Below are 15,615 nucleotides of genomic sequence, written 5' to 3'. Positions count from 1 at the left end.
AAACAAACATATGGAGGCTGTATTTTTTGTAACACAGACATCCTGAGTCTGATCACTCTAAACTGTATAAAACCTTTCCCATTTTGCTTAATCTCCAAGTCATAATCACATTCTGGCTTCCACGTTAACATGATTCGCTAGCTAAAGGGGAATAAACTATATAATCATGTATCACCTAACTTGTTTGCCTTCTTTAACCAAACTTTCAGGTTAACAATCCCAACCTCATCAACACCAAACAACCAGCAACTTTAGATTCACCCAAATAAATATTTTGACTTCTATCTACCTGAAGACCAATTCAGTTTCAGTTTTTTTCCTTTTTCAGTCAATTGCTTTGGTCTCACAGTTATGAATTTGCCTATTTTAAAGGGTGGCATGGTTGGCTAACGTTTGAAACACTTTGGGAGAAGCTGGGACACTTATGCTTTCTTCTTGAATGATATTTGAATGAACCAGAATCACAGAGAAGGACCCCACTAATTCTTGAGGCAGTCCATCCCCCTCTGGGGTCACTAGAATTGTTAGGAAGCTTTTCTTTTCATGAAGCCTAACATTTGCCTCTTTGCAACCTCTGCTCAGGGCTTCTCGTTCTGCCCTCAGGCACCAAATAGAACAAGTTTAATCCCTCTTCCATGTAATGGTCTCTCAAATAGTTCAAGACAACTATCTTATCCCACCTAAGTAACTATTTATTACAGGCTAGGGCTTCTTGAGGCTGGAGACTTTTTACTTATCTGAGTATTTTCTCTCCAAGCCAGGGATTCTTAACCTTTTTGTGTGTGTCCTAGTTCCTTTGAATAATCTGGTGAATCCTTTGGAGATCCATTCTCAGAATCACGTTTTTAAATGAATAAAACTAAATACATAGGATCAGAAAGGAGACCAATGATATTTAAATAGTTATAAAAAAAAAAACCCTAAAACCAAGTTCACAGATCCCAGGTGAAGAACCACCTTGATCTAAGCACCTTCCAGAATTTGAAATAATTCGTTTTCTTCCTCCTTTAAGTTAAGTATTTTCCAATGCATTTTGCATTTGGGGGAAGGGAGGCACCAGAAAAGAATGGAACCCAATCTATACAGTATATGGCTCTCAGAGCGGGGGATAGGAAATCAACAAGAGTCTTCCAACTCTTCTTCAGCATTTTGTGAGTTAGATAACAGTAACTCGTTTAAGTGAAGTTCAACAGACAAACACATTGCTGTAGCTCTCAAAAAATAAACAGAAAGATGGGAGCTCTGCCAGGGGAAGAGCCAGCCTTTCCTTTTAACCCTTAAATAAGTGGTCATTTTTTAGGTGCTTGGAAGAAACTTCAGCTCTCTGGTAAATGAACCTTATGAAGATTTCTCTAGGTCATACCAGACATCTCAGTTCAACAACCAATATAGCAGTTGCTCAAGAATGAGAATAATTTGAGTATTGGATTGAGAAGAAAAGACTTCTCTTTAAGATATCTGTCTCTCAGGGATGTTTGGGCAGTAGAGTAGAAAGGGCTTACCTTAAGTCCCACCCTGTCTTAGTTGTTCAATAAGTACCCAAGGAAAAACTTAGCAACCCTTAACAATCCTTGTGCCCCTCTCACCCCATCCATGTCCTATAAAGAGTTAACTTAGAAGATTCCAGTTGTTTGAAGTGAGAACAAATCCTTGACAGGGAACTGGAGGAGGAGTATTACAGAAAACTCACCCTCAACCAATTGTGAAAGGTTTTCAAGGCCACCACCCATTCGTAGGGACTATTTCAGCAGCTGGGATTTGCTTCTGGTTTTATCACTGCAACTTGACAAGAGAGAAAGAAGCAAACTTTCAGATCCATTCCATCAATTTAGGGCTTCAGTTCCATTTCTTAAAAGGTAAAATCCCAGTTTGGGGTATTGTTTGCAATTCAGGGGATGCTACTTCAGTCACTTTTATATTGTTTCTTTTTCCACAGCAGGAAATATCAAATTCTTAATAACTTTTAATATCTGGCTCTTAATATTCTTATAGCACATTGTTGACTGGTATATACAAGTGACAGGAACCAGTCTATCATGCTTTAGGGAGAATCTCCCTTGGTTTGCCAGTCCATTCAAGGGATGGAGCATATATTGGGAACCTGAAGTCATGTAATTATTTATCTTAGTTTCAGTTCAACAGGAAGTCAACTACAAGCAGAAGTTTGGGGGTGAAATTTTCCTACCACTTTGGTGAATGATGAAAGGAGTATCTTCCCTCTAACAGTGCAGGATGTTTTGACCCCAAGTGAGGCTGGTTTGCTGACACCAGGCACTCATCTCTGAATATTTCTTGTCATTGGTAACATGCCTTTCAAAATACTTTTTTAAAAATACCTTGGGTCTCCTTCCCACTTGAGATGTCTTAGAACTTTCTCATTCATGTGGAAGCTGTCTTCAATGAGAATCAAAAGTAGGTTGAGGACGAAGTAATGAACTCAGAAAAAAGGCCTGAAGCCATCATGAAATTGACTTCATGTTGGTGTACAAATGCTAAATAGAGTGACTTTCCTATATTTTAATATTCATGGGATTTTTTTTTCTCTCTCTATGCATATTTAGCAATGGACTCTTATGTGATCCAGATGAATGGCAATCGTGATCCTTCCTCTGTCCTGGGTGTCCACGGAAACATCAATGGAAGAAATACAGTCTTAGGAAAAATGAAAGGCAGGAAGGCTAGATGGGCAGTGAGAGCCTCTGATATGTCCAAAAAAACTTTCAATCCCATCAGAGCCATCGTAGATAGCATGAAAGTGCAGCCGAATGCTAATAAAACCATGATCTCTTTATCAATAGGTGAGTACCACTAGACCATCATTTACAAAAGAAAGGGAACTCAACTTCCCATTCACTAAGTTTATTTCATTGGCTATCAGGGATAAAAATGAATAAAAATGGAGATGAAAGTTCAGATCTCTTGGTGGATGGAGGGACCTAGAAGGAGAGGAGTGTTCCTGTCTTGTTCACTGGTTCTGCAGTATTATTAATCTTATTACGGTTCCTTTCCTTCTTCCTTTAAAAAGGAGATCCGACTGTTTTTGGCAACCTCCCTACTGATTCTGAAGTTACTCAGGCCATGAAGGATGCTTTAGATTCGGGAAAGTATAATGGTTATGCTCCATCAATTGGTAAGTTTCTTCTACTTTGCTAATATTATTTAATTTAGTGCTTCCCAATGCTTTTTTCCATCTTTTTAATCTTACTAGACTTTATTCTGCTCTCTGTTTCTGTCTTGGTATTCAGAGGCTAAAATGAAATAAGCATAAGGATCTGGGGAGAAGGTTCTCGGGAAGGAGTTCTTAACTTTGTGTCACGGACCCCTTTGGCAGGCTGGTGAAGTCTATGGGCCTTTCCTCAGAATAATGCTCCTAAATGCATGAAGTAAAATATAGCATTACAAAGGAAACCAATTTTATGAAATACAGTTCTTAAAATATTTTTTAAAAACCGAGTTTGGAAATCCCCAGTCTAAGAACTCCTGCTTAGGGGAATTTACTGTAAATCATAAAGGTAAACTGATATCTTAGACCCATCTTTGAGAAACACCTGATACTTCTTTCAGACCCCATTTAGCATAACCACCAACTGTTGTGTCACATTTCTCAAATAAGTTTATTGTCATATTGTTACTGATTCTGAGGTTTCTTTATCTGGTTGGGACTAACCCTTTGCTAATTTCCTCCCTCCCTTCCCTTCTCTCCCGCACCCACCCTAGGCTTAGGGAATAGAACTTGCTGACCCCATGAAAATAACTCCTTTTGTGCCCTCCCTGTACTTCTTCTTGTTTTAAGATTCTTTTTTTTCTTTTTTTTTTGGTTGGGCAATGGGGGTTAAGTGACTTGCCCAGGGTCACACAGTTAGTAAGTGTTATATGTCTGAGGCTGGATTTGAGCTCAGGTCCAGTGCTGCCCTGCCCCTCACTCCCATTTTAAGATTCTTAAGATTTAATTGTGGTACTAGCCAGAGCCATAACTAGATGTTCTGCTGCCTGGGGCGAATTCATTTGAACAAGAGAAAGGGAGTCAAGACTCCTTAACCACTCCTGTGAATGGTTGGAACTGGCTGGAGAAAGAAGTCCTGGGAGTTGGGGAGGCTGAAGAACTAGGAGAGCCAGGGAGTTGGAAGGAGGTAGGAGTTCAGGTGCAGAAGCCCGTAAGGATGATTTTTATTGGGTAGGAGGGAGAATAACTGGAGGACCGTTGATGACGGCAACAAGGACCTGGGCCACTTGAAATAGAGGTGGTAGCTTAGGGAAGGTCTGAAAAGGAAACTGAGGAATCAGCAGTATGCCAACTCCTCTCCTTGGCTCTGGGTGTCAAGGTTTGTGAAAGAACACCCATCCTTGAAGAACATACAGAAAGATGTGTACTCAGCAGAAAACCAGGTTTTGCTGCGCTGAAGAAGAGATCTAGAATGAGGGGAAGGTTAACAACAGCATCAGTAATGGAAGATTCCAGAGCACCTAGGAGAAGCTGGCACCTAGGCCAAATCCCAGTGGCTGCCGTTCTAGTTCTAGTTATACTCTTTCGAGAAAGGGTATGGTACTAAGGAGTAGACAATGACGCCTAAGAGAAATCCATTTTTAAAAAATTGTTTATTGGAATCTCATCTTCAGGTTACGTAGTTTGGCATCTAAGCAGGTTTCTTTAGGCATGAAATTATATAATATGTGCTCTGGGCTATTATTATCCCCACTTTACAGATGAGGAGATTAAGGCACAGAGAATTTAAGTGATTTGCCCAGGGTCCATAGCAAGGTCTGTTTTCTAATACCCAAGGTTGCTGGCAGGGTCAGGAAGAAAATCACTCTATTCATTGATCTCTCTTTTTATTCCCAGGCTATCTGTCTAGTCGGGAGGAAATCGCTTCCTATTACCACTGTTCAGAGGCCCCCCTGGAGGCTAAGGTAACCGAAGGCAGCTTTGCAGACTTCCACCACATGGAGAGAAATGAAGCTGGGAGCTTATTCGGAGATTTCATTTAGGGCAAACCCCACCATCTCTAGCTCCTGATCACAAAAGTCAAATAAATGGCTTCAGAAATAAGGGGGGGGGGGAACGGGCAGCTAGGTGGCACAGTGGGTAGAGCACCAGCCTTGAAGTCAGGAGGACCTGAGTTCAAATCCAGCCTCAGACCAAACACTTGATACTTACTAGCTGTGTGACCCTGGGCAAGTCACTTAACCCCAATTGCCTAAAAAATAAATGAGTAAATAAATAGATGAAGAGAGGGCTAATTGTCCTGGTCCTTTAGCATCTCTAGGGATTTTGATAGCTAGCACTTTAAGGCTGACTACGTATGTTATCTCATTAGATAGTCACAACAACCCTGGGAAGTAGGTGCTATTATTATCCCCATTTTACAGAAGAGGGCACTGAGGCTGAGATGAAGTGACTTGTCCAGGATCATACAGCTAGGCTGGATTTGAATTCAAGTTTTCTTGGCTCCAAGTCATGATAATGGTGATCATATTGATAATGCTGCATTTAATTTATTTTTTTTTCTTTTGGCACTTGCAGGATATCTACTACGAAATAGAAAAATATACAGTGTGAGGTAGGAGTTTAGTCATCAGATAGAAAGGTTAAGGGACCAAAATTTACAAAGGTTCTTAATAAATAACTGTTGGTCCTGGCCCCCTGCCAGCTACGGGATATATTTTATTCTCCTTTGGTACCTCCTGACATAAGCAGCTGGTTAGTGTAGTGTATACAGCATTGGGCCTAGAGTCAGGGAGACTTATCTTTATGAGTTCAAATCTGGCCTCAGACACTTACCAACTATGTGAACCTGGGTAAGTCATTTAACCTTGATTTGCCTCAGTTTCCTCATCTGTCAAATGAGCTGGAGAAGGAAATGGCAATCCAATATCTTTGCCAAGAAAATCCCAAATGAGTCACAAAAGAGTTGGACCCTACTGACTAATTAGTGTGGGCCTTGTAACTAGCTCAGAGCTACCCTGGATTTCTTTTTAATCAGATTAATGATAATATCAATTTGCATTTCTATAGGGCTTTAAGTTTGCAAAGCACACTCTTCATAATTCAGTAAAGAAGGAAGGTCCTTTGAGAATCTTTATCTCCATTTTACAAATGAGCAAAGTGAGGCTGAGAGGCTAAGTAATTTGCTCAGGATAGAGCTGCTAAGGGATAGAGTCGGGGTTTCAACCCTGACCTTTTGACTAAATCTAGTGCTCTTCCCATTATCCCGTTTTGACTCTTTTTGTTTGTTTTTTATTTTTTAGGCAATTGGGGTTAAGTGACTTGCCCAGGGTCACACAGCTAATAAGTGTTAAGTGTTTGGTCTGAGGCTGGATTTGAACTCAGGTCCGCCTGACTTCAGGGCCGGTGCTCTATCCAGGGCACCACCTAGCTGCCCCTTGACTCTTTTAATGGATGGAGCCTCCCAATGCTTGAGAATGTGTGAAAATACTTTGGAAAAAAAAACAAGTCCACTAAAATAAAAAGATATTGTCTAACCATCATGGTTAATGGTTAATTATGCTAGACTTGGGTTCAGATCCTGCTTCTGACACTGACTGGTTGACTACAGACAAGTCACCAGAGCCTTAGTCTCAAAGATTATAGTTATAGATTATAAATTATTTATAGGGAGTTTATGATCTATCTTGGTGAAGGAAGTTCCCAAACTGATGAATTACAGGTCCTTGATATCTTGAATTATAGTTGTTATTAGTGTTTATAATTGTCTATAGTCTCAACAATTGCCAAAGGTAGGGAAAACTGAGTTTTGATGCAGTTAAATGGTTAAGATCTTTTAACTGCAGTTGTATATTGAATTGATGACGATGCCAAGCTTGGGGCTAACTGCTCCCCCCACCAATCCTCTGATGTTTTTGATTGGTATTTCCTAAGAGAGAAGGCCTCCCTCTGCCATCTATATCATATCCCTGGCCAGGAACAAATAAGCCAGTGAGAAAGTCCAAGGACGTTATCAGCTAAGAGTTTTTCCCAACTCCAACAGGGTTGCGTTTTTAAGTGGTGGCTATTTTGGAGGCATGACCAACTTTCTAATAAAGTTATATACACACATACATATGTATACGGTGTATATGTGTACATATACATGTATAATAATGTATTTATATCATATGTATACGCATATGCATTAAACCTATTAATTTTCTGGTTTTAGCTCAGCATAGTCAATACTGTTTTAACAAGAGGCAATGTGGTATAACAGAAAGATTTAGAGCCAAAGACATGTATTTGAATCCCAGCTCTGTGGATGATTGAAGCTCTCTTAAGTTCCATTTCCTCATCTACAAATTGATATAATACCTACCTTGATGCTGTCTGTGAAGAAAGTACTTTTCCTTTTTTTAAAAAAACTTTTTAATTTTTAGTCAATTAGGGTTAAGTGACTTGCCCAGGGTCACGCAGCTAGTAAGTGTCAAGTGTTTGGTCTGAGGTCACATTTGGACTCAGGTCCGCCTGACTTCAGGGCCGGTGCTCTATCCACTGCACCACCTCGCTGCCCCTAGAAAGTACTTTTCAAATGTTAAAATGCCATATAAATTTGAGTTAGACTATCATTGCCTAGAATTCAGGAATGAACTTCTTTCTCCTTATTCCCAACTCTCTCCTTTTTGTTAAACTCTTGAATTCCTGTCTGTTCTCACATTGCTGTTCTCCAGGGATCACCATCTTAATTAACCCCTTGTGTCCTCTGCAGGATGTCATTCTGACAAGTGGCTGTAGCCAAGCCATTGAGCTTGCCCTGTCTGTGTTGGTCAACCCAGGACAGAACATCCTGATACCCAGACCCGGCTTCTCTCTCTATAAGACTCTGGCTGAATCCATGGGGATTGAGGTCAAATTTTATAACTTATTGGTGAGTGAGCTTTTGGGGGAACCTTGGCAAGATGACACTTTGGGAAGGTTTCTTTATTTTGGGAATAGAATTGGAGACAGGAACCCTGCCACAGAGCCAACTCATTCTGCCTTCCTATATACGATTGCCTATTTTATACATAATTGCCTGTGACTTACATATTAGTGCTTTCTATATAAGGCACTCAGAGCTCCATACACTTACTAAGCATTTCTTGATTGATTCCTAAGCTCAGCCACACGGGGCCCCCACGTTTTCAGCGATGTGTAAGAATTCAGGGATCTATTATTGTCTAGCAGTTAACATCAATTTTTCTCTACTCTTGGTGAGCTTACTTTCTTTCAAGACCTCTAGAATTTTGTTCTGCCTCCTTAGGCTACTTGGGGTTTTTCTTCCTTCCTTCTGATTTTAATCCCCAAACATCCTCTCCCCCTTTTATCCTTTTCATTGTTCAGTTGTTTCCTTTAGTGCCCTCCCTCTGGGGATACCCCCCACCCATTCACATGGGGTTGTGTGAACTGTTTACATTTTGTATGTTTATAGTTGTTTGCACATTTCTTCCTCATTAGAACATGAATTCTCGAGGGTAGGGATCTGCTTTTACCTTTCTTTAGATCCTCATTGCTTTATATCCTCATTCCTTGTAAAGGGTCTGGTCCACAGTAAGTGCTTAATAAATGCTTGTGGATTGATTGTGTCTCTCCCTGAACTTCTAGGATTTCACAGGATGTTATGGAAGAAAGGGACCTTAGAGATTATGTTGTCCAATTCCTTCACATAGGCCACACAGCTAGTAAATCTAGAATTCAAACTTGGGCCTTCTAACTCCACTATACCATCTCTGTCCCTTCACAAAGCATGCATGTGTTCATAATCTCCAGAAGTATTGACTCAGATATGAGTAGGTTTGCTCACTTTTCAGAAGTGAAAGGTGCTGATGTAGGTAGCCAAAGCTATAAATATATTTTATCATTTAAGTTAAATATTATATTAAGTAATTGTTATGCAAAAGTTCCAATTAAGTTCATTCCAAAAAGTATTTATCAAGAATCTGCTGTATGCAAGATATTATGCTAGGAATACAAAGACAAAATGAAAACAGCCAAGCCTGCAAGGAATTCTCAGATCTTATTGTAATCTTTCCTTCATCTCCAGCCAGAAAAGTCTTGGGAAATTGATTTGAAGCATTTGGAATCATTGATTGATGAGAAGACAGCGTGTCTTATTGTCAACAACCCATCAAACCCCTGTGGTTCAGTGTTCAGCAAAAGCCATCTCCAGGAAATCCTATCTGGTAAGATGAATTCTTTAGTCTGGGCTCAGGACAACTAGAGATCTGTCAAAGGTTTCCCCTGCATGTGGAATAAAGTAAAAGACTTCCTGCCTGGGCTCAAAAGCAAGGAATAAGGTTATCATCTAGGGCTGAGATAGAGGCAAATGGAGTTGGGGAGTTGGTAGAGGGAAATGTGATGGACCTAGCAAGATAATCACACACACACACACACACACACACACACACACACACACACACACACACACACATACACACGTGTGTACATATACATATATACACATACACACATCTATCTGTACATATATACACACACAGAAGGAAGGAGCAAGATGAGGGAATTTTATTCCTCCTTTCTTATCTCCTAAATGGCTTTAGTTAACTGATTTTTTAAAAGTTAATAGTGTCTGTACTAGAGGCAATTAAAAAAAAAGGACTAGAGGATATATTCCAACAGGTCAATGAGTTTATAATTTCATTTGGGAAAATGATACATACATATATGCAATGACTTGAGAAAAATAACAAGACAATATAGCAAAAATGTAATATAACGCAGGACTTGTTGACTATTTGAATCCTGAGGGACCCCAGGGCAAAGGAGTGATCCTGAGCGTGTTTCTCCTTTCTTTAGTGGCTGCAAGACAACGTGTTCCCATATTGGCTGATGAGATCTATGGAGATATGGTGAGCACTGAGCAAAAGACTCTCTCTGGCTTCCTACTCTAAGGAATCATCACCTTAACAAAAGTCACCCCTGAGCAATTTTCTTGTATGTCATACTCTCTAATCTTAGTACTCCTTTCAACAAATTTCCTGAGTCTTCTACCACAACAGCATGCCTTGCTAGTATTCATTTCTCTCACACAGATTCAATATGGAACCTTTTCTATATTATTGGGCTTGGGTCATATTCCTTTCTTTACAAACCTCCTTCCATACATCCAGGCCAGCCGTCTTGAAGCAGCCAGAGTCTAAGCCCATGTGGAATCAATATCAGTCCCCAATCTCCTTGAGTTCCCAATCATTCCTTAGGCTTTGAATATGGATGGAAGGGTCAAGAGGATAACATAAATCTGAGGTAGCATCCTGTCTATAGAAGGGGATAGAGATCCATAGGAGAGCAGACAAGAAATGTCATGAACTTTCTTACTCTTCAGGTGTTTTCGGACTGTAAATATGAACCCTTGGCCTCTCTCAGCACCAACGTTCCCATTTTATCCTGTGGGGGGCTGGCTAAGCGTTGGTTGGTTCCAGGCTGGAGACTGGGCTGGATTCTGATCCATGACAGAAGAGACATCTTTGGTAATGAGGTAAGGGCAGAAGAATCTCTTCTTCAGTGGAAATTGCATCCCTTCTTCCAACACACAAATACATATATGTATCTCTTTGTCTTGCACATACAACTATGGGGAGATAGAATTGGGGTTTTTTGAACTGGTTTTTTTTAGCATTGGTAACAAGAATGTGTACAATGGACAGTGTGCTGGATTTGGAGTCAGAGGTCCTGGTTGGATTCCCCATCTCACCACTTATAATCTCTGTGACCTTAGTTAACCTCTTTGGGCCTCAGTTTCCTCTGTAAAAGTGACTTACTAACTCGTAATCCATGATCCTATGACCCTGTGACCTCAGGCTTAAGGTGTGAGGAAGATACTGAATAAAGAGAAGCAACAGTCATCTCCATTTCCTACCCCAAACTTAATTTCCCTTTGCTTGGGTTAGTGAAGAGATCTTATTGCACTCCCACTTTTGGATCAAGTCAAGTCAAAAAACATCTATTAAGTGCTTACTATATTTCAGTCACTGTGCTAAGTGCTGGAAATCCAAGCACAAGCAGAAAAACAGTCCTTGCCCTCAAGGAGCTTACATTCTAATGGGGGAAGACAACAGAAAAAAGGAAGCAGATAGGGGAAGGGGGAGGAAGGCAGAGGTACCTGAGCAGGGGCATAGTGGTAAATTCTAGAGAGTCAGGAATGGACTCTGGAGAGGAATGAAGATTTGACTGTCCTGGGTACTTTCCTTAAAATGGAAAGGCAAGGCCTCCATAACACATGAGCTACGTAGATAGGGGGTAATTTGGGAGGTACTGACTGTACTTCCTGGAATGTTTAAGATCCGAGATGGGCTGGTGAAGCTGACTCAGAAGATCCTGGGACCCTGTACCATTGTCCAGGGAGCACTGAAAAGCATCATGAGAACGCCTCAAGAATTCTACCACAATACCCTAAGCTTTCTCAAGGTAAGGGATGCCCCGATGTTCTTTGGAGAAAGGGAGATATCCACAAGGAAAAGCTCATAGAGAACCCTGGGAATGGCCTCATCTCATCTGCAGTCCTGCCAGCAGTCAATACAATTAATCCTGGGAGGGTCATTACAATGGCTGATTCTGGGGTATGATCACCTACCTTTCCCTCATCCAGCTTGGTCAGGATGGACACAGAAATGTGAATAATTTTCTGGGCTTTGGCAATCCCTTTCATTCCAGACAAGGGTGGAATGGACATGATCTTTGCCCTGTTGACTCCTTTCATAAGCAAGCAAATGTAGGGACTAGGCCCTCCAAATGGTGCTCATTGGAATGGCTTGATTTTCCTTTTGCTGAAACGGTGATCTTTGGCCTCTTTCTTGTCACTTACAGTCAAATGCTGACCTGTGTTATGGGGCCTTGGCTGCTATTCCTGGACTCCAGCCTGTCCTACCTGCTGGGGCCATGTACCTCATGGTAAGCTCATCTCCACCAACCACTGGATCAATCTATGGCGTATCCTGGGGCAGAGAGGGAGCCAGGTAGATTAGAAACACTCCCTCTCTGAACGTCTTCAATTCTGTCTTAGTAGAGAGAAGACTAATCAGTGGCTAGAACTGTCCGCATAGAGGAGACTCCTTTTCTTTTCTATGCATGCCTAAGTGCAATTTGATTTATTCAAGACTTGATGAAAAAAAAGTCATTTTTTTATGTCAGTGGCTAAAGTGATTTCATCTCCAGTAGTTAACTACCAGTTAACAGGTTAACAGGTAGAACTAAACTCTTCATTAAGTTCAAAGACTACTTTTGATCTTTATACCTTTATAATAACCCTTTTTATAATAACCTTTTATAATTGCTCTTCTTCTACTAACCCTTCCATTCCTAAAAGAATGCATCAGTCTTAATGATGCCTTGATACAGCTTCAGGATTTCTGTTAAGATTCCTCCCCTAAGGTCTTTTATATGTCACTTTTATATGTCACTTAACCTTCTTCATTCGCAAAATGGGAAAGATAATAACAGAACTAGTGTTATTGCGAAGATAAAATGAGAACATAATTGTGTAACTCCTATCCCAAAGCCCATTCGTATGGGACTCTCTACTGATTGGTGGAGATGAATGCCCTGCCCTGGGTGAGGGGAGGAGATTCCTAAAGGAGTACTCGCATTTGAAGAGTCCCCCAAGGGGAATTCCTGTTTGAAAAGTCCCCAAAACAGGGATTGGTTGAGAATTGAAGCTCTCCTCACCAACTCTTACCTTACCCTTCACCCAGGGTTGGGCATGCGTCTCCACCAATAAGGAGAAGGTCCCATACCAATGGGCTTTGGGACAGGGATTACCTTCCTAAAGCCCTTTGCAAACCTTAACCTGCTATAGAAATATTAGCTATTGGGGCAGCTAGGTGGCACAGTGGATAGAGCACTGGCCCTGGATTCAGGAGGACCTGAGTTCAAATCCAGCCTTAAACACATAACACTTACTAGCTGTGTGACCCTGGGCAAGTCACTTAACCCCATTGCCTAACCAAAAAAAAAAATGTTGGGTTTTGTCAGAAGATGGTTAAGTTGGACATTTTCTGAGGGCTGTGCTAACCCTCCTCACTCCTCCTTATAACTGGAAAAGATCTTTCACTAGTGTCTCCTTCTTCCTGCTATGGATATAGGTTGGTATTGAGATGGAACATTTCCCAGAATTTGAAAATGATGTTGAATTCAGCGAGAGGTTAATTGAAGAGCAATCTGTCTTCTGTCTTCCAGGAAAGGTGAGTGAGTGTCTTGTCTTGTCTCTGTCAGAATAGTCTCATATTGGGGCAGCTAGGTGGCGCAGTGGATAGAGCACCGGCCCTGAATTCAGGACCTGAGTTCAAATTTGACCTCGGACACATAACACTTACTCACTGTGTGACTCTGGGCAAGTCACTTAACCCAAATTGCCTCACCAAAAAAACCCCCAAACCCCAGAATAATCTCATATTGCTGAAGGGTCTTGATGGGCCCAGGACCTTCCTGACTTCCCTAAACTCCTTGTCATTTGGTTGGACTCAAAAGTACATCTCTCAGGACCTCAAAGGTCCATTCCTCACTCCTCTTCAACCTACACAGACCTGAAGACTGGGTCTGACTTTGATCTATTAACTATGATGTGAGTTTCTTGAGGGCAATGATTTTTTGGTCTTAATCTGTATCCCCAACAGTTAGCATAGCACCTCGAACACAGTAAGTGCTTAATAAATGCTTGTTAACTGACTAGAGAGTCTTTGCTTTAGGATTGAAAGGAAGCCATGTTTCTTCCTTTAGATTAACATCAAACTTTCCACTTGGCCCTCTGCTGAATGATTCCTTACCCCAAAGGGGCCATCTCCAGCCATCCTGATGTATATGGCTCTGGAGGAGAAAGTGAGGCTGATGACTTTCCACAGCCCTGACTCACGTAAACCCAATTCACTTGCAAGTCATGGCATCATCTTCGTGATGCCATGGTCCTCTTCAAGAACAAAGGATCCCAAAACATCTAAAATTACGTCAATGTTGTTTGTAACCTAGGGGTTGAACTGTCTTAGGGGTCTTATCTTTGTCTTGTTCCAGGTTCAGATTTTCCAAAGCTAACTAACATACATCTTTTTTCTGGCAGTGCTTTGAATACCCCAATTTTTTCCGAGTGGTCATCACAGTCCCTAAAGTGATGATGCTGGAGGCCTGCAGTCGCATCCAAGAGTTCTGTGAGAAGCACTATCAAAGTGTTGAAGGAGCCCAGGAAGAGTGTGACAAATAGGCCATCTTCCTCCCCCCCCACACACACAGGGCATACCTTCTGGGGCTAGGCTAGGCAGTGCCCTTCTGTTACTCACTGAGGTGAATGCCTACTACTCGGAGCACGGCCACAAAGCACCCCACTTCCACCTCAACTCTTTAGAACTGCTGGTGCTTTCTAGTCCCAACTGAACACACTCTGCCTCCATAGATTCTCCTAAAGTTGTAGTAACATGATTAACTCCCCTAGTTTTTAGTCTCTCCCCACCATTAGATTCCCTTCTCTTTTTCTCGGTGTAACACATCAGTAAAGATCTAACCTGGTTAATATAATCTCTGGCTTAAAAACAAAGCACCATACAAAAAGTGAGAAAAAGAAGAGCAAAGAAATCAGTCAATCAGGAGTCAGTAAATAAGCACTTATTAAGCAACTACTATGTACCAGGCGTTATGCTAACCTTTGGGGATACAAAAAGAGGCAAAAGAAAATTCTTGCTCTCAAGGAACTTCCAATCTAAAGAGAAAGAAGGATGGAAACAGAAGGTTGAAAGAACCCCTGATACTTTCTCATACTGTGGACCCTATATACCCAAATCAGTTCTAGAGCTGAATTCAGTCACCACGTCACTGACTCTAGGTATACCTCACATCATTAAACAGATGTTACTGGGGGAAAAAATTGGATTTGGATCAAATTTTTGGCAATTGTATTTTCAATGTATTTGTGGAGTTAACTTTTTAAAGGAACCAGGAGAGGAATCATTTTTATAACATAAAGATTCCTTTTGTAATGCAAATAATTACTATAATTTATCTGTTTTGCATTGATATTTTTGTATATTGAATTTTCTTGAAGTGGAGGGTAAACTTTTATGCCAGAAAGGACCTTTTGGATATTATACCACTCTGGTGAAAGGAGCAGGAATTCCCTGACCTGTCATGGAATCCTTTTTGGTGTAACTCTGATGTTGATTTATTATATTATATATTATATTATCTTTTAATATGTTAGTTAAAGAGCATTTATACTGACCAAACCCTTTGTTTTGCAAAGGGCATAAATTATTTTTTTAAAATAAATTTTACAAAGTCTACCTTTGTGTGGTGTGATTTTTCTCCTCTGTTGAGGAGACAAAGATAGTCTCTACTCTCCAGGGGGCCAGTGAGGTCGCCATTTACTTTACATACAGTCAGGAATCCTCGAGAAGCACCCAATTTAGTAATTCCATTGATTCTTTTATAGCTTCATGTCAAATTAGATCTTATATAAAGTGCTGTCAAAATATGAGTTATGCACTTCCTGTGGTAATACTTTGCACAGATTTTGCACAGCCCTGGGATAACTTTAAGTAGCCCTCCTGGTGCTAAATGAGTTCATCAAGCAAGAGACAGACTGTAATCTCAGAGTCTTGGGGGCAGAATTAATTAGGGGATGCGATACACTACAGAGGACTAAGCAGTAGATT

General features: G+C 40.9%; 1 protein-coding gene across 1 annotated transcript; it reads left to right on the top strand.

Annotated features, from left to right (window-relative positions):
• The first annotated feature begins 1,773 nt into the window (after positions 1 to 1,773).
• TAT (tyrosine aminotransferase) lies at positions 1,774 to 15,243 on the top strand. The gene is made up of 12 exons (XM_020963744.1): positions 1,774 to 1,856; positions 2,562 to 2,798; positions 3,026 to 3,130; positions 4,841 to 4,908; positions 7,698 to 7,856; positions 9,012 to 9,150; positions 9,782 to 9,834; positions 10,308 to 10,460; positions 11,264 to 11,389; positions 11,789 to 11,872; positions 13,063 to 13,161; positions 14,031 to 15,243. The coding sequence occupies exons 2-12, from the start codon at positions 2,564 to 2,566 to the stop codon at positions 14,169 to 14,171; spliced, it is 1,362 nt and encodes a 453-aa protein (XP_020819403.1). The 5' UTR covers positions 1,774 to 1,856; positions 2,562 to 2,563; the 3' UTR covers positions 14,172 to 15,243.
• Positions 15,244 to 15,615: the final 372 nt, after the last annotated feature.

This window comes from Phascolarctos cinereus, unplaced genomic scaffold, assembly GCF_003287225.1.
Source record: "Phascolarctos cinereus isolate Bilbo 61053 unplaced genomic scaffold, phaCin_HiC Scaffold_2;HRSCAF=192, whole genome shotgun sequence".
Taxonomy (NCBI): Eukaryota; Metazoa; Chordata; class Mammalia; order Diprotodontia; family Phascolarctidae; genus Phascolarctos; species Phascolarctos cinereus.
This window is presented reverse-complemented; position numbering and strand designations above follow the sequence as displayed.

Excerpts from the sequence above, each read along its gene's own strand:
- TAT (XM_020963744.1), top strand. The coding sequence starts at position 2,564 with ATGGACTCTTATGTGATCCAGATGAATGGCAATCGTGATCCTTCCTCT. Across the intron at positions 4,909-7,697 it reads AGGCCCCCCTGGAGGCTAAG|GATGTCATTCTGACAAGTGG; the intron begins GTAACCGAAGGC and ends TGTCCTCTGCAG. Across the intron at positions 10,461-11,263 it reads GAGACATCTTTGGTAATGAG|ATCCGAGATGGGCTGGTGAA; the intron begins GTAAGGGCAGAA and ends GGAATGTTTAAG.